This window comes from Nyctibius grandis, chromosome 20, assembly GCF_013368605.1.
Source record: "Nyctibius grandis isolate bNycGra1 chromosome 20, bNycGra1.pri, whole genome shotgun sequence".
Classification (NCBI taxonomy): domain Eukaryota; kingdom Metazoa; phylum Chordata; class Aves; order Nyctibiiformes; family Nyctibiidae; genus Nyctibius; species Nyctibius grandis.
Window position 1 is genome coordinate 5,257,816 of NC_090677.1, and position 25,405 is coordinate 5,283,220.

Here is a 25,405-nt window from a genome sequence, read left to right on the forward strand (position 1 = left end):
GCACCTGAGAAATAGGAAAAGCTCCCAGCACACATGAAAATGATCTTGTCCAAAGAATTGCATTCTAAGAAGACAAAAAGAGGGAGGCAATGTAATCTTTTAAGAGATGGGCCCACTTTGTTCTTTGAGTTAAAAAATATGTAAATGTAAACCAATCTCTCTGGCAGCTTGGTTGACATTGAGTTAAACCCGTTCTCTTCTAATAGTTCACATAAATTCAATACTGATTCTTCCCAGGCTCATTGTAGGAAAGAGTGCATCTAGAGTTGAGGGGATGGGAGAGGAAAGGAGATGCAGCCAATCTGGTAGAAACTTCAGATTTCTGAATGTCTAGACACACGCTTTAAAGGTCAGACTGTGGCTACGCAGGGGTTCAAGGCAGAACCTGTCGTCTCTGTTCCGTGAACTTTTGCGTGAAAAGGGAATGTTGCCTGTTGGAGTATAACTGGAGTATTGCCAGTGGCAGTGCGTTACTGATAGAGAAGTGAAGTGTTCGATACTACGGGACCTTTAACGTGCTGTTTAACACAGTTCTTAAGCTGGCCTGCACAAAGGATGTTATAATGCTTAGGTTTTTGTTACTGAATTTTGTTTGCTCTAGGCAGCACACTAGTGCGTTTGTTCCTTCATCTGGAAGAATTTATTCTTTTGGACTTGGAGGTAATGGACAACTAGGTACAGGAACAACGAGTAATAGGAAAAGTCCCTTTACAGTAAAAGGAAACTGGCTTCCTTATAGCACTCAATGCCTGAAAACCCCAGGTAAGCAACATCTGGCATATTTACTTCTTGGATTCCTGTTCCTTTGTAGCATCTTACAAATCTTGAGATTTAAAGTAAATATGGGCTATAATCACTTCATTCCAAACAGTTCGTTTTCACTGTGCTCTGTTCCCTAAAGTCTATTTCTCCTGTAGGAAATACATGCTTACTTGTACTGTTTGGTTAGGTCCTTTGTTAGCACTAGAGCTAAAAGTTAGAGCTGTTAGTGTTTAGCTCGGTTAAAGGTAGTCTCAACTATTGTATTGCAAAGATCTGCTTCACCGAGGTTACGTAACGAAGGAACCTTTTTTTAATTGATTGCAGTGTCTTAATCATTTCTCAAATTCACATTTTCACAGTTGCCTGTTTTTTATTCCTATTGCAGGCAGTGAGGAGTGTTATTGTGTCAAGAGAATTTTCTCGGGTGGGGACCAAAGTTTTGCACACTACTTTTCTCCACAGGTAACAAATTTAAATATACTTTGATTCCAAAGTCTGTCAAAGTTAAATTTTAGTTTTTCTGATTTTCGTATTGAAGGTGCAAGACTACATTGTAAAGTTTGTTAGAGCAGTGTGGAAGCACAAGACACTAAGTCAGTTTAGCAGTTGGAGGACTTGGATCCAGTTTTTGAGTGTTAGCTGTCAGTAAGCTCTTGAGGCTTTTTGGCATAAGCTTTTTTCCTGAGTGATGGCTGTATGCACTTCTTTTTCTTTCATAAAGGAAAAGGTGATTGAGTATTTGAGCTCTTCACCCCTGCCCGTCCTCCTCAGTAATGGCTGGCTGCAGCTTTGCTGTCTTCTGCTCTGCAGCCATTTCAGCGTACCACAATGATGAGGAAACAAATGGTGCTTTTTGCTAAAAATGATAAGTGGTGACATAGTTTGTTACGTGATAGAGTTTTATGCTAGTCTTAAAACTTAAGTTTTAAAAGGTCAAGAATTGATCTGTTTAAATTCTAATATGGAAAAAAGTCTAGAAGGACTTTACAGTAAAAGTGGAGATGTGGAAGTATGGTGGAAAGGAAATGCTATTAGAGGACAAGTTGGGAGGAAAAAACAAGGTGAAGATATATGACTAGATTTGTATAGGGACTGTTTCCAATATAGCCCAGCAGATATTAGACCATAGGGGTAATGAAGCATCAAGAGGTGAGTATTTGGGGTGAAAACTAATTTGGACATGAAGGAAAACAGATTTTAGTGGGACACATGTTTGTTGTCAAGAAAAGCTGAGTACAGGTCAGGCTTGCAGCAGCGCTTTGCTCCCAACAGCCTGTTGTGGTTATACAGAATCAACGATTTTTCTAGGTGGGTTTTTTTTTTTTTTCTTAATTCTGATTGAGTTGTGGTAACTGTTGCTGTATTTGAGAGAAGCTTGTTTAGCAGGTGTAGACTGGAAAAATTACTGATAATATAGACTCAAAACTTCTCTATTAAAATTCCGTTCTTAAAAACTTTCTTGTGCGCAATTTTCATAATTACTGAAGTAGATTCTGGCTAATTGAGGTGAACTGGAGACTGGATGAATACAGTTATTGTGGCTTGTTCTGTACAAAAAGTATTAGCAATAGATGAACTTTGATGCTGCAAGTGTCCCTTTTAGTACTCCTTAGTTTGGTAATTTGTATTGAATTCTTTCCAAGTTATGCGAGTACTGTACTCCTGGGACTTGTGCGTCCTTGCCAGTTAAAGGGTCTCAGCCAAAACCTTTGTTCTCTCAAGTTAGTTTTTGGGCAGCTCAGTTCCCTGAGTTGTTTCGTTGTGGGTTGAAATGACACTTCATCTGGACACAAGGGAAATGGCAAGAGGGTTTCTCATGCTGATCCTGTAGGATGGGATCAGAAGTACTGATTTTTGGCAACAGCTAGTCATCATTGTACTGAGTTGTCAGACTGTGCCTTCAGGAGAGATGTGTTTCCTTTTACTGGTTTAACCTTATTTTTGGTGCCGTTTGCCATCTCTTTTTGAACCAATGCTCCTACTCAAAATGGTGGTCTTGGTTCTGCTCCTCTTTACTGTTAAAAATCTTACCGGAATTCTTTTGGTATGAGCAGCACATCAAAGTGCAGCTCATCTGATAATGCAGTAAATGTTCAGAGAAACGTGATTCATTCCCTGAGGGATCTGCTGGAAGTGGGGTGGGAGAGCAGCTGTCCAAAAAGTTGAGTGGCTCTTTTTCTGTATGCTCACAGCCTGACAGTGAGCTAGCTGGCTCATAGTGGCTAGGGAGAAGAGATGCTTGCTACTCTTGTGTAAACCTTGTTTAGTGTTCGTCTTCTAGAAGAGCCCTTGTATGTTTAGGGAGTTTACCATGAAGTGAGCTGTGGTGTGAATTGACACACTAATCTAGATGTCTGTAGTGTACGCTCTGTTTTCATAGTGAATGCGAAACTGCTAGAATAGTAGCGTAGTAAATTTACCCTTGGGCTTATTTCATGGTAATAGTCTGAGTAGGCAAATTGTCAGTCAGTGAAGAGATAAAGCTCAACCACAGGACTGATTTTTCTGGAAATCAATTTTGTGTGCCTGATGCTTTACGCTTTCTTTGAAATTTAGAACATGGTGCCACCAGATGATTTTAGGTATCCTGACTTTATGAAGCAGATCTGGACTGTGAATGAAACGTTTATTCAACGATTGCTGACTTTCCCATCTGGAAGACTTCCTGTAGAGATAGCTAAGTAAGTGATGTTGAGGAAAGAAATCGTCTTTCATAATTTTACTTACGAATTGGGCATTAATGGGGTTTTGTACATACACAGCAAAGCTATTTTTAATTACGGATTTTGTTACATGCAGAGCTTTTGCTGTGCTTTCATTGTCATGCTTGTCAGGTAGTTTAGATCCTTCAGTGTGTGTTGTCTCTGTCACAGTTTAATGACTATACAAGATTAAATTAAGTATCTGGTTGCTCACCGAAAAATAACAGTACATGTAAAGGAATATGAGAACAACTCAAAGATTATTGCTTCTACTTCAATAAAGGAGGATGCAAAGAAATTAAAAACAAATTGCAAGACTTGCTTCGGTTTGAGCTGTCTTAAGCATTGAATCTTGAATGGAGATTTTTATCTAGTGTTGTTTAGTCATATTAAAGTCAGAGTTCCATTCTTTGTACAATGTAATTTATTGGGGATTAAATACAGGGTTTTTTATTGCAAATGCTAATTTGTAAAAAGAAAACAAAATAAATTTAACTTCCTTCATATGAACAATTTCAGTGAAATTGATGGAACATTCTCCTCAGCTGGGTGCCTGAATGGGAGCTTTTTGGCTTTGAGGTGAGTGGTCAGGCTTTTAAACAAGTATTCCTGTGAACAGAATTAATGATGGCTACCTTCCTAGTGACTCTTGATTCAACTGTAACAGCTTCCCAGTATTTCCTTATCTCACAGTTACTCTGATACCCGCAGTTTAATCTTCTAGCTCCTTCACTGCCATATGATTTGTCAGCTGGCCCAAATGCAGTATGTCTTCTGCCAGGCTTTGGAAGTGTGTGCCACCTGGCTGCTACCGTGTAAGCCAGCAAAACTCATTACTTCTCAGCCACAGATTGTATATAAATCAAGGGGAATATACTGCATGGGCTGGTTTAGATCCTAGTGTTTTTACATGATTGTCTTGCAGTTAGAGAAGTTTTTTTTTTCAGTTGCTTCAAAGGTCGTATAAGAAATGGAAGTCTGATACTGTGATCTCTCACATCTTAATTCCTTAGCTAGCAGGGCTAAAAATTCAAGGTGGAAAAAATTCTTGAGTTGCTGAGAATACAGGATTCAGTCTTTTTCTCTATTTTTTTTTTTTCTTGCTGCAGCAATGATGATCATTACAAAACCAGCGCTAAATTCTCAGGGGTTGATATGAATGCTGCTAGACTACTATTTCACAAACTTATACAGCCTGACTATGCTCATATATCACAGCAGGTTTGTGCTGCATATTTTCCTTATGTTTGGGATTATCTTTCTGTGTTACATCTATCCAGAAATACTACTGTTATGCTTGCTCTGACCCTTTTAATAACTCTGTTTACTCAGTAATATATCAACTGCAAATATGTAAAACTATATTGTGTTGTGACAATTAGGTAACACATCAGCATATTGTATTTTAATATTTAGTGTCTTTTTTTCTAAATGTATAATAGTCTAATTTAAACTCTTGATGATTGTGTTCTACATTATTTTTGTCTAAGTGGGGATTTGTTTAAATTCACAATTGCATTAAAATAAACTGAATTTTATGATGCGCTGTAGGTGGCAGCTAGTTTGGAAAAGAACCTTATTCCCAAATTGACCAGCTCCTTACCAGACGTTGAAGCTTTGAGGCTGTATCTCACTCTACCAGAATGCCCACTGATGAGTGATGTGAACAATTTCACGACGTTAGCAATTCCGTTTGGAACAGCTGTTCTGAACTTAGATAAAGCTCCTCTGAAAGTTCTTGGTAAGAAAATGAATTCTTTACTGTTAAAACTAAGGATCTCCAGATGAAAATGTATAGAAATTCCATCGGTGAAGACATGGTCTCAGCAACACCTGCTGCGTATTTACAGTTCTATAGAATTCGCCAATGAGAAAGTTAAGGGTTAACATTGCTTAGTGTGTAAGAAAACAGCTATTCTGTTGCTTCTGGGTGAGTTAACTGGACATGGGTATGAATTCATCTGGTATTGTATTTTTTGGACTGATTCCATTTGGGAAGAATTAAACTGTAGTTCAGTGTATTTGATACGTGTCTTTACACTTTAAAGTGAAAATTACGTGGTCAGACAGCTAAGCAGCTCTAAGCAATTTACAGAAGTGTTGCAGAGCAGATGTTAAATTGTCTTTGTTTTGACTCCAGCCCTGTTTTGTTGCTTCTGAGCAGTTCCTGTTTTCTCACTGATCCTAAGATGTGGTCTTCAAATATGCAGCTAAGAATAGCTCTATTTTTTTAACTCTATTTCCTTACACCTTCGTACTGTGACTCCTGACGCCTGAAATTCAGCTTAAAGAATTGAGATTTCAGAATATTTCCTTTTTAATTGGTGTCTTTTTGAGGGGGTATTTTCTTCTTCCTCAATTATTTTTTGCCTTATAACCCATCTCTTGTGTTTTTTCAGTAGTTTTTGGTGAGAGTAAAGAGCTTGTCTGCTGTAAAGAAAAGCAAAATGATAATTTCTTTGAACTGTAGATCCTTTTCCATCACTTTCCGTTACTCTCAGGACTGTTTGCTTATGTCAGGGTTTCAGGGTTTGAGCCATCTGATTTTATGTCAAATGTTACTTCATGATACTTTCATGTAGTCTGGATGAACAGACTGAAGGTAAAGAGTTGGTGTGTAACAACAGAGCGTTTGAATAGAAGTTTCATTATCTATACACAGAGCAGTTTACTGTTTAAAAGTCTGCACTCTTCCTGTGTTAAACTTTTTTTTGGAAGTCTTTGGTAACTGCCAAGTATGCTTTCTAGCAAAACGTGTTTTAATTTAAAGGATAGCATAACATAATGTTGTAGTGGCAAGTACTAAGTTTGTGTTCACATTTGTTGACAGAAAATTGGTGGTCTGTACTTGAACCTCCATTGTTCCTCAAGATAGTGGAACTCTACAAGGATGTCGTAGTCCACCTCTTGAAGTTGTGCAAGATGGGCATTCCGGCTTCTGAAAGAAGAATACTTACCAATTTTCTACACACGGCTTTCAGAGTTCTGGAAATACTGCACAGAGTATGTTTATCTCAATTTTAACCAATCACTTACCTGTTTTGGTTTTGTCAGCATCTGTGTGCTGTGTAGTTGTTAAAAAGTTAAGTTACTAAAGAGTTTTAAATACTTAGACTTGCATGTACAGAGATATCTGTAGTTGTGCCACTTGGACCTATGAACCATTAGAATTCTGGATTCCAGTCTGACATGGTGATGGAATTACCTATTTTCTTGGGAACACAGACTGACCCAGTCAATTGCATCTGTGAGGGTATGTTGGAAAAGAATTGCCTCTTAAGCTTGAAATGATAGCAGATGGAGGATAAGAGCAAGCTGTGTTTTGAAGAAGAACAGAACTGCACAGTTTTACCAAGACAAACATTTATTTTCTGATCTGTTTATTCCGTTTGCTAGTATTGTAACATAATTCATGAAAACTAATGAATTCATGAACTTTGAACAAAATTAGCCTAAATCATTTGGAGTAACCAGACTGTGCACATCACAGCTTATTATCTAATTGGTGCTGAGGTTTCCCCTCTCCCTATATTTTACCCTCTGTAGTTTATTCAGGTCCTATGGTATTTTGTCTTTATATGCTAAAAGAGCATTTTAGGCACTCCTTAAGGTGCTGGTCAAGTACTGTATTTGTACAATCTAGCAAAATGGGCACAGGTGTCTAAATTGGACCTTTGTGTGCTGTACATAACAGCCCTCCTCCCTAAGCTGTCAGAAAGAATGGAAGAGATTTCTGCTTTGGCAGTTGGAATTTGTATGCTATGATTTGCTCAGCTTTTCTTTATTCTTCATGGAGACCATCAAATCAAGGCTGAGAGTAAGACTGTTTAGTTGACTATCTTGTGTTAGAAGTGCAAGATGTCCATTACAGATTCCAATATGGAAAGCTGTTGGTATATAATAAATGATTATTTTGCTGCCTTTGGAATTTCTGTCACTGCTCAGGCTTGCGGTAGCTAATCTTAACAGCTGAAGTTGATCTTAAAATCCTAAAGCCTCCTGGGTAATTGTAGAATTGTAATGTGGCTCTCCTAAATTCCTAGTTTTTTTGAAACCCAACTTTGACTAATATGTAGCTACATTGTAGAAATAGTTAAAATTTGTAACTACCCTGCTGCCCAACTATTTTTATTGGTATAGTCTTAATAACTAGCTGGTATGGACCACAGTAAGAGGAAAAAATGGGGCAACATACCTGGGGTATATCACAGATTTAGTATCGGGTGGTTTGGGGGCAGGGATAGTGGGGGAGATGTCTGAGGAAAGTAGGATTATCTAGTTATAACGACAGAGTTGAGGATCTTACTGTTTTGGCAGTTAATGGTGCTTAACAGTCCTTGGGAAAAGAAGTGTGTGTTAGGAAAGTGTGGATGCTTCTGGATTACAATTATACTCTAGAGATAAGCCTTGATAGAAAGTTATTTTTCCACTTCTCTTTTTCTGAGCTTAATGTTTTTAAATAGAAACTGTTCCTCTGGTGATGGGTAATAGAGATAGTATTTATACTGTAATTAAGAAGGGAGTTCTTGAATTGTAACTCTTAAACTTGTGCAAATACAGGAACAAGTATTTGTTCCATTGTATACATGAATATGTATATTCATCACTGTTCCTGTGAGATCATATTATGTTTCAAAGTGGCAGCACCGTATTGTGCGATGCTGTATGCTCAGTTAATCTTATTTTTCTTTGCATCTTTGATGGGATTCTGAATAATCCATGTATCCACGTCTTTAACATTGTTTTTTTTTCATTCTTGTAGGCACTGTTGTTTTTCTAGATTTTTTTTTTTAGTAGCTGGGTATCTGTGACTGACATATCAAATGCTTGAAAAACATGGAAAATGTCCTTTTGAAAACTGTTCTACAAAGTGCTAATAAAAAATAAATTGCACTTCTTTAGGTAAATGAAAGAGGACAAGTTATACAGTATGACAGATTTTACATTCATGAGATACAAGATTTGATAGATATCAGACATGACTATGTTAGCTGGGTCCAGCAGCAGGTATTTGGAATGGTAAGTTGTGTTGTGTTTTTGTTTTTGGTTTTTTTTTTTTTGGTGGGTTTTTTCCCCGATGTTTTGTTTTGGTTTTGTCCCTTTAGAAGCCTGTAGATTCTCTAAATATGTGCACTGCCTTTTTATAAAAATATCTTCACAGATCACTAATGCTGAACAGACTAAGGAAGAATTGTTAAATAGGTCTGCTTCTTGTAGGGTATCTTAGGATATCTTCTTAGGACTGACACTGTTCAAGATTTTAATCCATCGATTAAAAAGTGATTTAGAGTGCTGTCACTTGAGACTTGCCATGTCAAAAAAATGAGGAAATGATAGGAAAACATCCAGAATAACCTGAATTGGTATATAAGATAGGTTCAGTCAATGAGAAAGGTGAATCTGTCTTGGAAAACTAAGTCTAGAAGCATAATAGGGAGTTACAGGGGACAGAGAACTAAGAGTTTTCTACTTATGAGTGTAGCGACAAGAACTGAGGTAATTAATTCCTGGATCTGTAAACAGGAGAGTGGTAAGTGGGAGTAAATGAATGACTATGCAGAGAATTAGTGAATTGGATAGGATTTTGCCACACAGTTCTTTGACTTATGCTTTGAAAGAATATTGGGTAAGTTAATACGCTTTCTGTAGCCACCTAAATTTAATTTTTTTTCAGCAGTACCTGGAAGGTCCTGAACATGGGAGACCTGCTTTTGCTCTGTTTTATGAATATAAAGCAAGTGATGCTGTCTACCAAAAATTAAAATTGCAATGTAAAATAATAACAGCAGGGAGATGAGGGAGCGTAAAGAAATAATGAGTCAGTATTGGCGGTCGTGACAGACATTTGTTTCAGCCAAGCTTGTCTGAAAAAAATAACTGGTATGTGATGTAGGCTGGTGTTGGTGGCTAAGAGGGTTGGTAAACTAAATGAGATGTAGAAGCCAGGGATAAGCATTGCAGGGCCTTGGAATTGGAGACAGGTTGTGTATTTGGCACAGAGAAGGGTATGCCAGTGAAGGGTACAGCAGTGGTGGAATTGAAAAGATGATGACCTTTCCAACTATGCTTTAAAGGGATGCAAACAAACCCAAATTGCCTATGTCGTGATCAGAGAAGAAAATACTGAATATGAAAAAATGAGAGCTGGAAAATTGCTTTGTAATGGAAGTCTTAAGCTCCATTTGTTAATTAAACTGGAAGATTGAGCAGTAGCCTGATGTTACTGAGAAATACTAGATATTTAATTTCTCTTTAATCATTGTTATTTTGTCATGCATTTGTGCAATTTCAAGTTCAGCAGAAAAAGTTATATTGATTTGTTATAGGACTGAAAGAAATTCCATGGCCTTAGATCTCCTTCATAAATAGTTTTGATGGCCTTTCCCTGCCTTCATATCCACTAGTGTTCCTGTGTTCTTGCTTTTAAAATGCTAAGAAACCCTACTTGCCTATTGAACCAGTAATAATGAATCAAAATTTCTTTTGCTAGTGTAATTTTTATTGTCATAACTTGAGGCAAAACTGTTTGCTCAGTTCCTTAATTAAAACATGGAGGGGAAAAGATGGAAGAAAAGAGAATCTCAGAAGTATTCAGAGTATTCTCAGAGAGAGAGAAGAAAAAACTTTTATTCTTTCAACAACAAAAAAATAAGTGGGGAAAAACTGAAGGTACTAAATAGTGAACTATTGATTTGAAGAGGTGTTCTTGAGATATGGCTTAAAGGAGTTGAGCAAAACCATTTGAATTAGGAATAAATAATGGTAGATACAGTAGGAGTACAAAATTGCATAAATCTGATGTTTCCTGGAGGTATTAGGGATACAGATAGAAAGCAAAGTATTCTGGCCATCACTTTTGGTGAGCCATGGATGTCTACGTGTTTGACTCTCGAGTCTCATATATAGAGTCAAATTTAAAACTCATTAGTTTGTCATTACCTTTTGTTCTTTTTTTCATTTTCTGCCTGCTAGGTGGAGCGAACTTAGCTTTCAGCGGAGGATAAGGAGGGTGCCATAGCACCAGACAGATAACTTAGTTTCTTAGCAAAGGTGATCTGGCTTGTTGTGGAAGTCTCCACACAGTCCCAGCCATTTGTATTGGTCTGTGTCAAGTTTCAAGAGTCAGTTGGTTTTCTCATATCATATCTTATCATAGACGTAAATGATTCTTGAGACTTTATGATAAAGTGGTGGGGTTCTCTTGTATTTTTAAATTTCTACTCATTAAAAATGTTTCGCATTTAGATGACATGCTACAGTCATTTGAGAATGAAAATAGGTAGGCAAAAGCAAATGTCATTTATTTAGTGTGTGGAAATAAACATTTTAAATGTTTAATTTTTTTGCATCCAAGAAAACACGATACTTTAACAGTCCATTTTTTAAAGACTGATATATAACATGTTGAAAGGCATGGTTGTATTTGGTAGTTTAATTAGAATGTTTATGGTTGATATTTATTTCTCAGTAAACATTCTCTTGGGGGGGGAAGCTGTAGATAAATATTTTTAATTCTACATCAGAGATGAATAATTAATGCAGACACTAATGCCGCTTTTTCATCTTAATTATTGCTACCTTTGTGCAAATGCTGTCATAGGATGTCAACCATGGATTAACTGAGGTAAGATTGGTTGCAATCTGATTTCTTTTGCCGAATGTAGGGAAATGAGAAATATGAATGTCAAGGATTGTCTGATGTGTTCTCTTGGGAGTAAAGCTTTAAGCTAGCATGGCTGTAATCTGAAAAGATTTTTGTGGGGCAAAAATATGTAATTCTTTGTATTGCAAATTTGGAGCAGCATTTGAGAACAAGGACTCCTTTGATGATATCTACTAGCCATAATAAAAGTTCTGAAATTAAAATATAACTAAGTGAGAGTGGTGTTTGTGTGTGGTTTGGTTTGTGGTTTTTTTTTGGTTTGTGGTTTTTTTTGGTTTGTGGTTTTTTTTTGGTTTGTGGTTTTTTTTTGGTTTGTGGTTTTTTTTTTGGTTTGGTTTGTTGTTGTTTTTTGCTGAAGTACTAAACAATTGAAAATCTGCTTCATTTTCCTAAGATGCTTTGGTCCTGCATTAACAATGAGTAAAGACCTCTTTTTTCAGTAAAATAGATGGATTAAATGAGTTGTATTGCAATGGCTTCTTTAACCATGATTGTAGTTTTTAAATAAGCAGAGATATGACAGCTTCTTTTCATTCTAGTTAACAGATAGTCCTGTTACAATTTGCACCTACCCATTTGTATTTGATGCCCAGGCAAAGACAACTCTCCTACAAACAGATGCAGTCATACAGATGCAGGTGAGAGCCTATTTTTAATGTTACACATTTTTTCTATTTTTTTTTCTTTTTAGTTGGGGCTCTTGGGGGATTGCTGTTGGTGTTGGTTTTTGGTGGGGTTTCTGTTTGTTTTTTTGTTTTTTAAACTCTGTGTAATCTCTTCTCCATAAGAATGAGGGATCTAGTTTTAATCTCAGGGTATGTGCATGATAGAAGCTAGTGGTTTTGTGGGTTTGGGATCTCATTGAAGTTAGATTGTTTAATAATTGCATAAATTTCTAAGGAACTTCCTTTCATTAATGAGATGGCTTTTTTGAGGTGATAACAACCGATAGTACAGGTGTAAAAAAAAACCCACCCAACCCACCAAAAATCCAACCACTTCCCCCAACGAAAAAACACCTGCACCTCCCATATGAGCAGACTTTAAATGATATATGTGTAGAGCCTGGAGCTGGAAGTCTGTCTTGTTAGAGGCAGCAGCCAGTTACAGTTACTTTTAATTTCTTGTCTTGATGGGACATAGGAGCTAGTACTGTTCTTACGACTGGGTGGTATCAGAGAGGCAACGTGTTGGTACCACGTGAATATCTAGTGCACACCTAATTTCTCATTTTATCTATCGTGCCACCTTCAGAATGCTGCTAAAGTCTGCAGACACGGATCAGACTTCAAGGCAGTCAAAAGGAAGCTTATCTTGAAAATCTAGCATCTACCTGGGATAGTGGGAGTAGGTTTCCTGATCTTGCAGTTTGCAGCAGTTTTTGGCTCTTTTCCTGTTAAATGCAGTTATATGTTACTCGTAATTTTTTCACTTTTGTTTTAACTAGAGACTTTCCTAGAAATTAGATACTTGATACAAACAATTCTATATCTTGACCCATATCTCTTGTCTAGAGAGAGATACACTAGACAGCCCTAAAGTAACTGAGAGGATCTTACGTGTTCCCATGATTTTCTAGGTAGAACTGAAACCAGTGTGATGTGGTGAGATATACTTTTGTTCAGTGTTTGGATTTTTTTTTTAAATATAATCCACACCTGTACAGTAAGGGTGTAATAAATCATGTTCTGAAAAAAGGAAAGGAAGAATGAAGGGAGCCTACTGCAAAAGTAACAGCAATAAGAGCACCAGCCCCCTCTCCATGTTTATAATGTTTAACATAATAAAAGTTATTGATCTCAGTCTGAAACTGAACGGAAGAGAGAAGTCATGCTCAAGTAATGGGCTCATATAGAAAAACACTAGCTTGCTTTTGCAGTTCATAATAAACATAGTTCCTTATGCCTTTAAAAATGTATATACGCAGTCAATACCAACAGTTGATGAATTCAGGGAAATGTTCACATTCAATGTTTCTATTAACAATATTAAATAGTATTAAAAGGCACAAACTTTCAAGAGTTCTGTGCCATATTCAGAACATTTGCAACAGTATTTTGTTTTTGAACTGTTGTAATCCAAAAATTATAATACAAATGAAATAGATTAACAAATTGCTTTCATTCTGCAAATTAGTTTGTAATGGATGTTTTCATGCCAGATTTATATTGAACAGCTTAATCTTCATTAGATGAAGTGCAGGTGTCTTTTTTTTCTTGCTTCCTTTTGTTACCCAAAGTATTTTGACTGGAAAGTCAAAAACTGTATTCTAAGACTTCCCTAAACATTAGCGTTGATGAGGCTAATGGGTAAAGGAAAAATATTTCCTGAGATTAAATATTTCCTGAGATAAAGGGAATATGAAGTAAATTTGGGCAAATTCAAGAGCTACCATAACAGCTGTTCCCATTCGTGTCTTCTGCACTTTTTAAGACAAGATTGATGGACATTTAACGTTGACAGGAATCTTATGTGACCTACTGACCCTTTTCACTTTGGTTGTTTTCCAGATGGCTGTTGATCAGGCTCACAGGCAGAATTTGTCTTCTCTCTTTGTGCCATTACTTGAATCTGTCAACCCATGCCTGATACTAATGGTACGGAGAGACAACATTGTAGGAGATGCTGTGGAAGTCCTAAGGAAAACAAAGAACGTAGACTACAAGAAGCCACTCAAGGTATTATCAGTACATATTGCTAAAAGTGTCTTTCGCTGACTTGCAAGTAATTGAGAATATTTCTGGACAGATCTTGTTTCACAATCCGTTTTCAATTCAGTGCTAACTGAATTGTGTGTTTCAGGTTATTTTTGTAGGGGAAGAAGCTGTTGATGCTGGAGGTGTTCGCAAAGAATTTTTTTTGCTTATCATGAGGGAGTTGCTAGATCCCAGATATGGAATGTTCAGGTATTATGAAGAGTCCAGGCTGATCTGGTTCTCTGATAAGGTAGGGTGTGATCTGTAGCCACTGATTTTCTTTTAACTTACAATTTTTATATTAATAATGTACGAACATAGTAGTTTGTGGTAGTTTTATTTCAAGAGGAGAAGCTGAAATAAGTATTCTCAAAAAATATTTATTTTTGTCATTGTTAGACCTAAACTTTCCCCTTCTGTTTCTCCCCATTCCTTACTTACGCCTTACCAGTTGTCCCCAATCCAGACAAGTGTAGTAGGAAGAAGTGCCAGCCAGAGTAAACTGATTGCTAGAGCAGAAGCAGTAACTCAAGGTAGCAGAGAAAAATACTTGAAGTAGCATGTTGAACAGGTCTTTCTGTGTTCAGTCACATCTGTGGGTCCCTTTCGTAGGTAGCCATCTGGTCATACTTTCTCGAAGTTTTGATCATTGACTTTTTAGTCCTCTTTCAGAGAAAAGCACTGACTTTGAGCCACCACTGACAGGGTGGCTATATCACAAGTAACCTGAATGTTAACATTTACATGATTGTGTGTTAAGCCTTGGCTATTAACTCCAAGGATGTCAAGAGTGAGCTCCTTCCTCCTCCTCCCAAGAATATATTTTTTAAAAGTTGACATATATTTAAGCACTGAATAGTGCCATAGTAAGTCACTGACAGAACCAGAATCTTATTGCAGTACTTTCAGCAGTATACATCACTTGTAATGCAAAATATGTTGTATCTCAGTTTGGTTTTTTTTTTTTCAAAGTGGAAACAGTTCTGTTTCCTTGGATTTCAGTCTCCTCTCAGCTGATTAAAACATTATCTTGTTTTCCTCAGTACTTTATGGAGACATACATATTTAAAGAAAATAGAAATGAAAGTCACTCAGGTTTTACTGTACTGTATAACTTTTTACTGGACTCTGCAAGATTAAAATAACTTCTTTATTTTAAACCATCTTGTCTGTTTTCTGTTCTTAGACCTTTGAAGACAGTGACCTGTTTCATTTGATTGGTGTTGTCTGTGGGCTAGCAATATATAATTTTACTATTATAGACCTTCATTTCCCATTGGCTTTGTACAAAAAGCTATTGAATAAGAAACCATCCCTGGATGACTTAAAAGAGTTGATGCCAGATGTTGGCAGGTAAGCAAGAAAGAAAAAGATTGTTAATAGGAATTGATTTTTTAATTCAACATTTTCCTTTAAGAACATAAAGAAAATGTGTTATTTTCACACTAACAGGATAAACAGCTCAGAGTAACTTGCAGCCATCCATGTCATTTGAGAAAGGATACATGCTCTTGTTAAACACCTGCTTCTGAATGCTTGGTTTTAGTACTTGGGTCTTCTGTTTTGTTATCCTACAAGAATTTTAGGGGAAAATAATATTAGAAATTCAAAACCTTTGAGTTTTAGCCATTAGTTTTATAAGCTTAAGTGCGAATATAGTTTTTAGTTCTGAATAGCTTATTTAGTCCGTCAAGGAAATGCTTTTGATTATTTCCGAAATAAGTACATGGTAAATATCTGCCCTTGAGCAGGGATTTGAATAGCACTATCACATAGAAGGTTCAAAGGAGCGGGAGTGGATGTTTGATTGCCTCAGTGTTGTGAATGCTAAAGTTGTCATAGATTCAAGGAGAAATCAAATGGAAGAGCCCGTCAATGGTTATTAAGTACTTACCACCTCTGGTTTGGCAATCCCTTGGCTGAAGACTAGAATATGAATCTTCTCTCTTCAGAACTGGAGATAATCAAAAGAAAATAACACTACAAGTAATAGCAGAACGATTGCTTCAGATTTCCCAACACTGCACAAGGTGCAAGTCAACGAACTAGTAAATGAAATAACAGTAGAAAGTGGTTTTTTTTCTTTTTTTTTTTTTTTTAACTGGAATTCTCAAAGCATAAAGAATACTTCAGGAAAGTAAGTTCATCTTTCTTACGCTGGTACAAGTACTTTGTAACTTACTTTGCAGGGGAATGCAACAGTTACTGGACTATCCAGAGGATGACATAGAAGAAGCGTTTTGTCTTAATTTTACTGTAAGTTTTATATAGTGTTTATATAACTGTATATACTGTAAATGTTTATGTAGTGTTTCTTATCAAGCTTATACCATCTATTATAACTGCTTCTGATGGAGTGTTTGAGCAAAAGCATCAGCTGCTGGTTCCCATGAATTCTAGCATCTGTGTCTGCTGTTCATGTTGCTGTTAGCTAAGTGGTGGGAAGTAGTACTCTGTGCAGTAATTAAGATTTATACTATTTTTTGTTTGTTTTAAATAGATCACTGTGGAAAATTTTGGTGCAACAGAAATTACAGAGCTTGTTCCTAATGGTGCTGACATTCCTGTCGTCAAACAAAATAGGTGAGTTTTATGGGTCACAGGGTTGTTCAGTGCTGCTGTCTGCCTTGGGAATGTAACTGGGCTGCTATAAATATCCTTTGCCAAGCTGTTACACTAATGTTGGAGGCAAAACTACTTTGCTTTTTTTTTTCCAAGCTGTTCTCATGTGTATAGTTAAAATAGCTATTGTATTTAAGGATTTGCCAGCTGTGGAGAGGCTGTCTAGTTTTACTCAAAATATCTAATACTACTTTTTCATTTGGAACTAAGAAGTATTTTGAAGCTCTTCAGGGCCCGTTTTGACTACACGGTCTTCATTTTATAAGATTAAAAATGGTTGTGGGTCTGCAGGAAGTTACATATAATTGGAATTCAGTGAGTAATGGTGAAAACTTCAACCTAGATGCCAGTGTGGCAACTGTTCTTATGTGAAATATTATTTCAGAGAAGTCTTCCCTTTGTAGAGCGGATAAATTAACCTAATGTTACCTAGTGTTACTGTCAGAAGAGTGTGTGAGGGTGGGTTTTTTTTCCCCTGTGGTCACGGATTCTGTTACTTCTATTTATAAAAGCAGCCTCTCCCACCCTTTGTTGCCTTTCTGCTCCTGGAGGATTGGCAGAATATATCTGCTGGTGCTTTTGTCCCTTTTTGCGGAATACTACCATTTTCCTTTCCATTCCTCTCGTGTATTCCTGTCTGTTCCTTGATCTTTGTGAATTCTCTGTGCTTCTACTTCTCCCGGAGTAAAGGGAGAATCGAAAGAGCGTGCTCTGTGAGAACAGAATGCACCTAGGCCGTGCGTGGTAGGAATGAGGGAGCAAATGTTCCTCTAGGCGTGTTCCTAGAGGGCAGATGTTTTGGGCAACATTTTCTGTAACTACCTAGGTCTGTTGTAGAGGAAGGAGTGATGGTAGAAGATTCTGAGGGTATCATAAACCTACACATAGCCATGTGCAGTGACAGTACCTCCCACAATCCTTGGCTCATAGCTGAGGATTTGTGATACTTTATCTTAAACATGATAGCTGTGAAGTTTTCTGGTGGTGGTTTGGTGTTCTGTCACAAAGTGACAGTAAAATTAGAGTTAAGTTACGAGAAAAGTTTCAAGGTGCCCATGGAGTATATGCTGCATGGTTGTCACCTGTTGTCTTGCAGCAATGAAGAATTCCTGTTTCTCAAGAACCAAATATTCCGTGATGCTTTAATTCAGTTTTAAAAATATTAACATGGAATATAATGATGCTAATTAGTTTATTACTGTGAATTTTCTCTGGAGCAGCCTTTCCTTCCACTGTTAGTATTACACAGGTTAGCTGCCTCTCTGCTGTTTACATAGCGTGCATAAAATGAGTATCTCATCGAGTGCTGGAAGAGGGGGAGCGTGATTCACCGCTTTGCTCATCTCCAGTATTTGCAGTTCAACAACTTCAATATATGTATCATCAAAATGTATTTAGATGATTCTCTAAATTATTGGTGATATTCAGATACTGTGGATGTTGTTCAAATAGTGTGGGTTTCCACAGAGAATGTATGTTGGTAGGATAACTTTAATCTATAACTGAAGTCACTCTGCCAGTGTAAAAATGAACAGTGTTAACTAGGATTGATTAAAATGGTAATTTAAAAAAAATCATAATCATAAATACTGTGTCACATCTAGGAATTTTAGTTCTCCCCTAAATGCTGCGGAAGAAGGTATTTCCAACAAGATATGAGAACTTGTACCAAAGCACAGATAACAGGCAGACTGTTTTTCAGTATCCTAGCTCCTTTGCGCTCGTCTTTGTACTGTATAGGACTCAAATGTCCCTTTGAAGTTGATTTGCATTTTCAGTGCAGATATGGTAATCTTTTTAATTAAAAAATAACAACAGTGAGTTTGACTAGTTGGTTTCAGGACACTGCGTGTAGCTCAAGCCTTTAATCTTGTTGCCATTCAGTCCAATTCACTGCAGCACATACAAATAAGAGAAATATTTATAGTGCCTGAAATAAACAACGCTAAATGTTACTGTGTTTCTCTTGCACATTAGGGACCCTGTCTTGGGGGGTGTAGAGGGGAAATACATTCATGTTCCATTTTCAATGACGTTATCTTCACTGTGGTTGTAACATGAAGCAGAGAATATAATATATTAGGATCCTTCTTGCTTAACTTTCAGTGTTACCTTCTGTACAGAAATGACTACTGTTTTATTGCTGGAGGGTGACGTGCCTTTGTTTTTTTTTTTCTTCCCCTCCACGTAATTCTTCTACAGGCAAGATTTTGTAGACGCGTATGTGGATTACATCTTCAATAAATCTGTGGCTTCCTTATTCAGTGCATTCCATGCAGGCTTCCACAAAGTATGTGGAGGTAAAGTTCTTCAGCTCTTCCAGCCCAGCGAGTTGCAGGCCATGGTGATTGGGAACACAAATTATGATTGGAAAGAACTGAAGAAGGTAAGAACCATAGTTAGCTATCTGTTTCCTGTATTTTTAACTTTAAGATGCAAAAGCAAAATCTTGAAGTGTCCTTTTGAGCTCTGTTTTAACTAATGTGACTTCCAGCCTTCACAGAATCACAGAATCAACCAGGTTGGAAGAGCCCTCTGGGATCATCGAGTCCAGCCGTTGCCCTGACACCACTCTGTCAACTAGACCATGGCACTAAGTGCCATGTCCAGTCTTTTCTTAAACACTTCCAGAGATGGTGACTCCACCACCTCCCTGGGCAGCCCCTTCCAATGTCTAATAACCCTTTCTGAAAAGAAATTCTTCCTAATGTCCAACCTGAACCTCCCCTGGCGAAACTTGAGGCTGTGTCCTCTTGTCCTATCACTAGTTGCCTGAGAGGCCAACTGTTGGATTGACTGCATGAGTGAGGAGCATTTTTAAAAATATTAGTGAATGAAGACACTAAAATATTATTTACCTCCCTGCTTCAAGTTTTTCCATCTAATTTCTGAAGGAAATCAGACTTAGAAGGAGAGGAGGAAAAATCCACAGAACCAAAAGGCAGCTGTATGCCATGTATTACGTTAGAAGGGGGAAAGTGAACAAAATGCACACAGTTAATAGAAGTAAATATTCTTGATTGCCAAAACTCACTGTGAGACTTTGTTACTACTTTATTGGGATTGAAAATGCTTTGGAGTACATGCATCTGTCCACATAGTTGAAGTCAGACTGAACCGCTGAAGAAAATTGACCAAGGAAACCAGTAATGTGTCACCTGCAGTATCCCTTTGCACAAACCGCATCCGTTCTGCTTAATGTCAGAGTATCCTAATAGTTGTACATGTGAACAATAACCTCATTTCCTGCTCATTTTAGAATACAGAATACAAAGGAGAATACTGGGCAGACCATCCTACAATTAAAATATTCTGGGAGGTTTTTGAGGAGTTGTCTTTGGAGAAGAAGAAACAGTTTTTGCGTAAGTATTTGAAACTACTTTGTAGAAGTTGCGAACTGAACAGGATCACTGTGATTTCAGGCTCTTGCTATAAGAGGGCAGATGTAAGCATTTGTCTATAATGATGTGATTAACTTTATTTGGAAGAAAAAAAATCATAGTAGAAGAAATTAATTACGAGCTTCTCTCTGATTTTGTTGGGATTGTCCTGAATAATTCTGGGTGGTGGGCAGTTACAAGGTCACAGTAGATCAGAGCATTATTAAAAAAATAAAATGGGGAGCGGGGGGGGGAAGAAAACCCAAGAAACCCCAACGACCTAAACTGCTAGTGTCATTTATCTGACGAGTAGGAATTTTCTTCTGTGTTTTGACATAAGGTTCATAACTGCCAGTTTTTTCATTGCGCATAGATGGAATTTTGGAGTTATAATTGATGGTAAATACCTCAAGGTGCTGATAGGAGTGGAAATGTACAGGGGCAAAAACAAAGCTATGGAAGCTTCCTGTGAACGAGCTTATTTTGAGAATAGATCATAGATTGGTTTGCAATTCAGATAAATTTCTTATTGAACAAACTAACTCTGTGTATTTACAAGATGCTTGCAAATGGTCAGTAAAGGTATAGCCAATGGATTTTAAATAACAAATTCTGATGCATGAAGAAATTCCTACTCTTTTTTTTTTTTTTTTCTTCTTCTTTAGGACTGTTTGGTTTCATATGCTAAAATGAAATATTTTCCCTTATGTATCACTTGTTATGTTACAGCTAAGAGTTCATAGGTGTAAGCTGGAGATTGGGTTAAGCCATTATTCCCTGTTTTTCAAACTTACCAGAACAACTTCAGTGTGAAAAGCTAGCCACTGCTGGAATAACTAAGAAATGCAAATAACGATTAGAACTGCATATATGACGTACACGATGTTAGTCTTAAACGACTTTCAAGACTTTGTTTGTGTTTTCTTGGCAGTGTTTCTGACAGGCAGTGATCGTATACCAATTCTCGGAATGAAGTGTCTTAAACTAATCATCCAGCCAACAGGAGGTGGAGAAGATTATCTTCCGGTAGCTCACACTTGCTTTAATCTTCTTGATCTTCCAAAATACACAGATAAAGAAACCCTGAAATCTAAGTTGATCCAGGCTATAGATCACTACGAAGGTTTCAGTTTAGTATAACTTCAGAAATGAGAGTTCTGTGTAACGTGGGATCATTAAACTAGCTTTCTGTGTCTTTTCTTGTGGTGGTGAATTCAGTGGATTATAAATGATGGAGTTGATAATATAACTGATGATTTGCGAAAACGTTCAGTGGTACGGATATTCGTGGGAGCCAAAAAGCATTTACAAAAATGAGGAACTGTCTTAATACATACCTTCCTGTACAGAACAATGTGGATTTTGCCATCTTACAATAAAAACAAGAGTATTGTGAATGGGAGTCAAGTTTCACTAACATGAATTAACGTTTCACCTTACGCAAACAATTTGGCGTGTGAGTGCATGAGAGACTTGCTTAAGTTTTTCAAATCACTTAGAACATTTAACTTTTTCCCTGATAAATTCACTTGGTAACTTTTCATTTTGTAAATAATACATTTTTGTGATAAAATAATTATGTTCCAATAGCAGTATGGTTTCTATTGCTTGTAATTGAATATGAGCTTATTTTATGGCTTTTAAGAAAAAAGTGACTACTCTGATTTCTGAAGATATATTTTTCTGGTTTGTTTTAAGAACCTTAATAATGGAAGTGATTAAGAGACATTGATCTTCACAATGTACAATCCATGAAGCAGTCACTTAGTGCCGATACAAAACTGCATACAATGGCATTTTTAATATGTGGATGGACAAGCTGACTTAATACACTGTTTTATTTTTAAGGACTGATTCTGTAATTAAGTGGACACAATTACAAGAGAGGTTAATTTATCATTTGAAACCTCTGCAGCCATGTGTCAAGAATACAGCTCAAAAGAAAATGATGCACCAGACAATTGTTGCTGTCAAGAGGTTGAACATTTATTTTTAAATGCTGAAAGCGTAGTTTATGGTTTCTAATAGAATTTTCACTTTTTTCCAGATAAATGCATTTGAAATAACTCTTTAACACTCCCCCTCCCCTTTTCTTAAGATTTTATTTTTAGTATAATTGCCCTGAGATGGTTGTGCTTAGCTGGACACTTATGGATTTGACTTTCCTTCTCTGGTTAAATTCCAGGTTTTGTGGTGTTAAAGCATATGTGACTTGCAGCTGTGAAACAAATATTTATTTTTTTTAGATTTTTAAATGCAATGAAAAAAATTCAAGCTATAATAAAAGACTTGAATGAAAACCTTTGTTGGTTGATGTGTATGGATGCTTGTATCATGCATACTTCTTCGATTGGAGGGCAACTTTTGGATGCATTAACTCGAGAGTACAACTAAGGTACCAAGATCTCATTTGAAAAGCAGGGAAATTCATTTATTGTCATAAATTGTATAACATGCAGTTTCTGTGCTGGCAGTAGAGGTGGATATAATACAAAGCAGTCGGTACAGTTAAAATAATTCTTTTTTCCTTAACACTGTGTTTTTACAGCTTTCTCATGCAGTATAATCTCTAGTAATTTATTTGTATGCAGCCCATATTGCATCTTTTCCAACATTTGTTACCTGGCTGGGAAATTCTCCCTCTTGTGAAAAACAAGAAAGCAACAAATAGTAAAGCAGCTTAATCTTACTATACATGGAAGGAAGAAAAGGAGAAAAGAGGGAGGAGGGAAAAAAAAAAAAAAGTATTATGCCTTCATTTTACCAGGTAATATTAAAACACTGTTTTTAAATTATGAAACACCAAGATTGCAAAGGCAAATATTCAAAAATTAGGCAGTGGCTAACATAAAGCTGTTGTCTTCCTTTTTCCCTTGTGTATTATTACATGATCAAGTCCTTTTTTTTTTTTCTATGGGACTCTTGCTTCATTCACTGTATCCAGTTGATGATGTATACTGAATAATAGGGTTTTTTTATGTTCAGTTGTGCAGAGTCCAAGTCTAATTTAGCTTGTATCATCTAAACTCAGCACTATATATATGTATTTAATTTCCCTATGGGACTTTCTCTGATTTTTCCTATATTTGAGTAATAGCTTTATTCTGTAGATGAGGGGTCTGAGACAGAATCCAAGCCGTAGTTGCTGAACACTTGCCCATTTTTGATGCCCAGTTTAGGATGTGCTAGAGAATTTAGATGTCCTTTATCTTTGAAGTGCAGTTATTTGTTGCCTAAAACTGCTGTGGCAATTACTTCATGTAGCTGCAAAGGTTTCTCCAGCATCAGCAAGACATATTTCTTACTCTCTTGGAACAGTAGTGGATGTTGGTAAGTGTTGGGGTGGGCTGGGGGGTGGTGTTGAATGGTTGGTTGAATGTCACGTTAAGAACCCATTGGCAGAGCAGGGCTAGAGTCACTTTCCTCAGGACAGCATTCACCTGAGACTTCTCTTTGCAATTTTGGCCTTAGTTTTATCCACCTCTGCAAGAAATGGAGTTGGGTCCCACAGAGCATGATCATATTTGCTAAATGCTCCTGATTATCTTCCAGGTGTTAGCTCAGTCTGCAGTGAGGCAGGTGCCCTGTTGCAAAACAGACATTATCTACATAACAAGGTAAAAGACTTTTTTTATGTAGTACTGGAACAATTACTAGTTATTATATTACTTCTGTCAAGCAGTTTAGTACTTTCTGTTGCCATTAGTTCTGTTAACAGTCATAATAGCCCTGTGAAGGATCTCTGTGGAAGTGGTACACTTAAGTGCTTCCTCTGGCTGCAAAAAGGTGGGCAGCAGGAACTGCCTTCTCTTTCTTGGATCGAGTATCCTTTTGCATACCGTATTTTATTGTGTATCTTGTGAGAAAGGGGGGAAAAAAAATCCCTTCCATGCTGTGCTTAGGTAAATAGCCATGGTGTTAATGAAGAAAGCTTAGGGCCTTCCTCTTGTCAACTCTCCAGTTAATCAGGAAAGCTTGCATACCACTTTTTAAAAAGGATAATGCAAGCAACTGGGGGATAGTAGCAGTTTGGGCTGCAGTGAGAGCATTTTACAGTAATCAAAATTCTTTAAAGAAAGTATTTTTATTTGATAATTAGATTAGCATTTTGATAAGATTCAGAATTATCACTGGAGAGTGCTAGTTGCATGTCAAGCTTGTGTCCATCTCCGTCGTGTTTACTGAAAGAGGACTTGTTCTTGTCCTGGCAGTGCAGTCAGGTACTAGATTTATTGCACTTGTCACGTTAGTACAGGGCTGAAGATTCAATTTGCACGACAGAACTACACAGGCTATTTCAACTACATCTATAGCAGAAGCTTGTCCCTCATTTTCCAGGCAAAATCTAAATGCTGCTGCCCTGTGCCAGTGTAGAGCTATTAAAGCAGTGAGCCCTGCTTAGGCCTGACGACTTGTCGTCTTTGGCACTCTATGGGAGTTACCACTAATAAGGTGGTTAGTAATGTAAAGCATCAAGCTGCGGTATTCCCTTCAGGAAGGCTTATATGCTGCTTTAAAAAGGATTTTAGTTCATCGCACTGCTCTCTGCTGCAATAAACCTGATTCATCAGGAATAAATGAAGTTTAATGTAATCAAATATAAACCAGTATGAAAGAGAGCTCTTTGTTTAAAGGCACAGGAGGTTCTGCAGTTAAGATAAATACAGAATAAAAGCTTTCTTTTAATAATACAGTTTTCAGCATGATAGACGGGTACATATTGACCACCACAAAACTGGCTGTGTTGACTTTCTCCATTGTGCAGCCAGAGCTCTGTACTTGTGTGTGCTATGTACAACTACTCAGTTGTTGGGGGGAACAAAAGATTTGTTTTTCCTGGTGACAGTTCCCATTGCTTACCAAGTGGGTATTTCTTAATTGGTAGGTCTGTGTGGGGTTTGGGTGAACTGATCACCAAGCTACTATTTTTGTCTCTCAAGGTGCTGTTCAGGTTTGTGTTGATCAGGTTTGGAGCAATAAGTTTGAAAACATTACCTAGACCTTGAAAGGCTTAGAGCATCCTCTGTCACCTGCCAGGGGCAGATTTAATACTACACCTTAGAGCCCCAAGAAATCCCCTTGACTGTTTTCCTGGAATACGTACACACTTCATCAATGAGGTAACACCACCAGCCATAATTCCTATACACTTGAGTTCCCTGGCCACGTGACTTGAGTCTTCAATTTGTTCTTGAGGAAAGGAGCATGTTCATGCCCATACACCTTATTTAACTCTGTGCTACCTGTTACACTGACTTCCTTTCTGCAAGTGGAGTAGAATAAAACTTTCTAACTGCAAGACTTTGCTTCCCCATTTCTGCACTGATGCAGAGCTGTGGAATGAGAGATGTCTTTTATCTTCTGACCACAAGACAAAGAGAGGCGGGGGGCGGAAAAAGCACCCAAAACCAACTGTGCCAATACCATCGGCACACTAGAACTGTGCAGAAGTGTCATATGTACAGACCTATGGGTCTTTTATTTCCAGTAGACTGAACAGTCTGAATTCCTGCATATCCCTTGGCTTCAGATATTACTGATCTTTTAGAAAATAAAATAATGTGGTGTTGATGCAGGGAA

General features: G+C 37.3%; 1 protein-coding gene across 2 annotated transcripts in view; it reads left to right on the top strand.

The window, feature by feature from the left end:
• Positions 1–22,125, top strand: part of HERC4 (HECT and RLD domain containing E3 ubiquitin protein ligase 4) — a 37,433-nt gene extending 15,308 nt beyond the window's left edge. For both annotated transcript variants that reach the window (XM_068416568.1, XM_068416567.1), the window contains exons 9-26: positions 602–762; positions 1,148–1,224; positions 3,319–3,443; positions 3,984–4,043; positions 4,574–4,685; positions 5,016–5,205; positions 6,295–6,467; positions 8,367–8,483; positions 11,065–11,088; positions 11,667–11,765; positions 13,638–13,805; positions 13,930–14,073; positions 15,010–15,176; positions 16,013–16,079; positions 16,324–16,406; positions 18,648–18,831; positions 19,705–19,807; positions 20,757–22,125. In XM_068416568.1, coding sequence (XP_068272669.1) covers positions 602–762; positions 1,148–1,224; positions 3,319–3,443; positions 3,984–4,043; positions 4,574–4,685; positions 5,016–5,205; positions 6,295–6,467; positions 8,367–8,483; positions 11,065–11,088; positions 11,667–11,765; positions 13,638–13,805; positions 13,930–14,073; positions 15,010–15,176; positions 16,013–16,079; positions 16,324–16,406; positions 18,648–18,831; positions 19,705–19,807; positions 20,757–20,965 — 2,263 coding nt within the window. In that variant the 3' untranslated portion in view covers positions 20,966–22,125. The remainder of the gene's footprint in view (positions 1–601; positions 763–1,147; positions 1,225–3,318; positions 3,444–3,983; positions 4,044–4,573; positions 4,686–5,015; positions 5,206–6,294; positions 6,468–8,366; positions 8,484–11,064; positions 11,089–11,666; positions 11,766–13,637; positions 13,806–13,929; positions 14,074–15,009; positions 15,177–16,012; positions 16,080–16,323; positions 16,407–18,647; positions 18,832–19,704; positions 19,808–20,756) is intronic.
• The last annotated feature ends 3,280 nt before the right edge of the window (positions 22,126–25,405 follow it).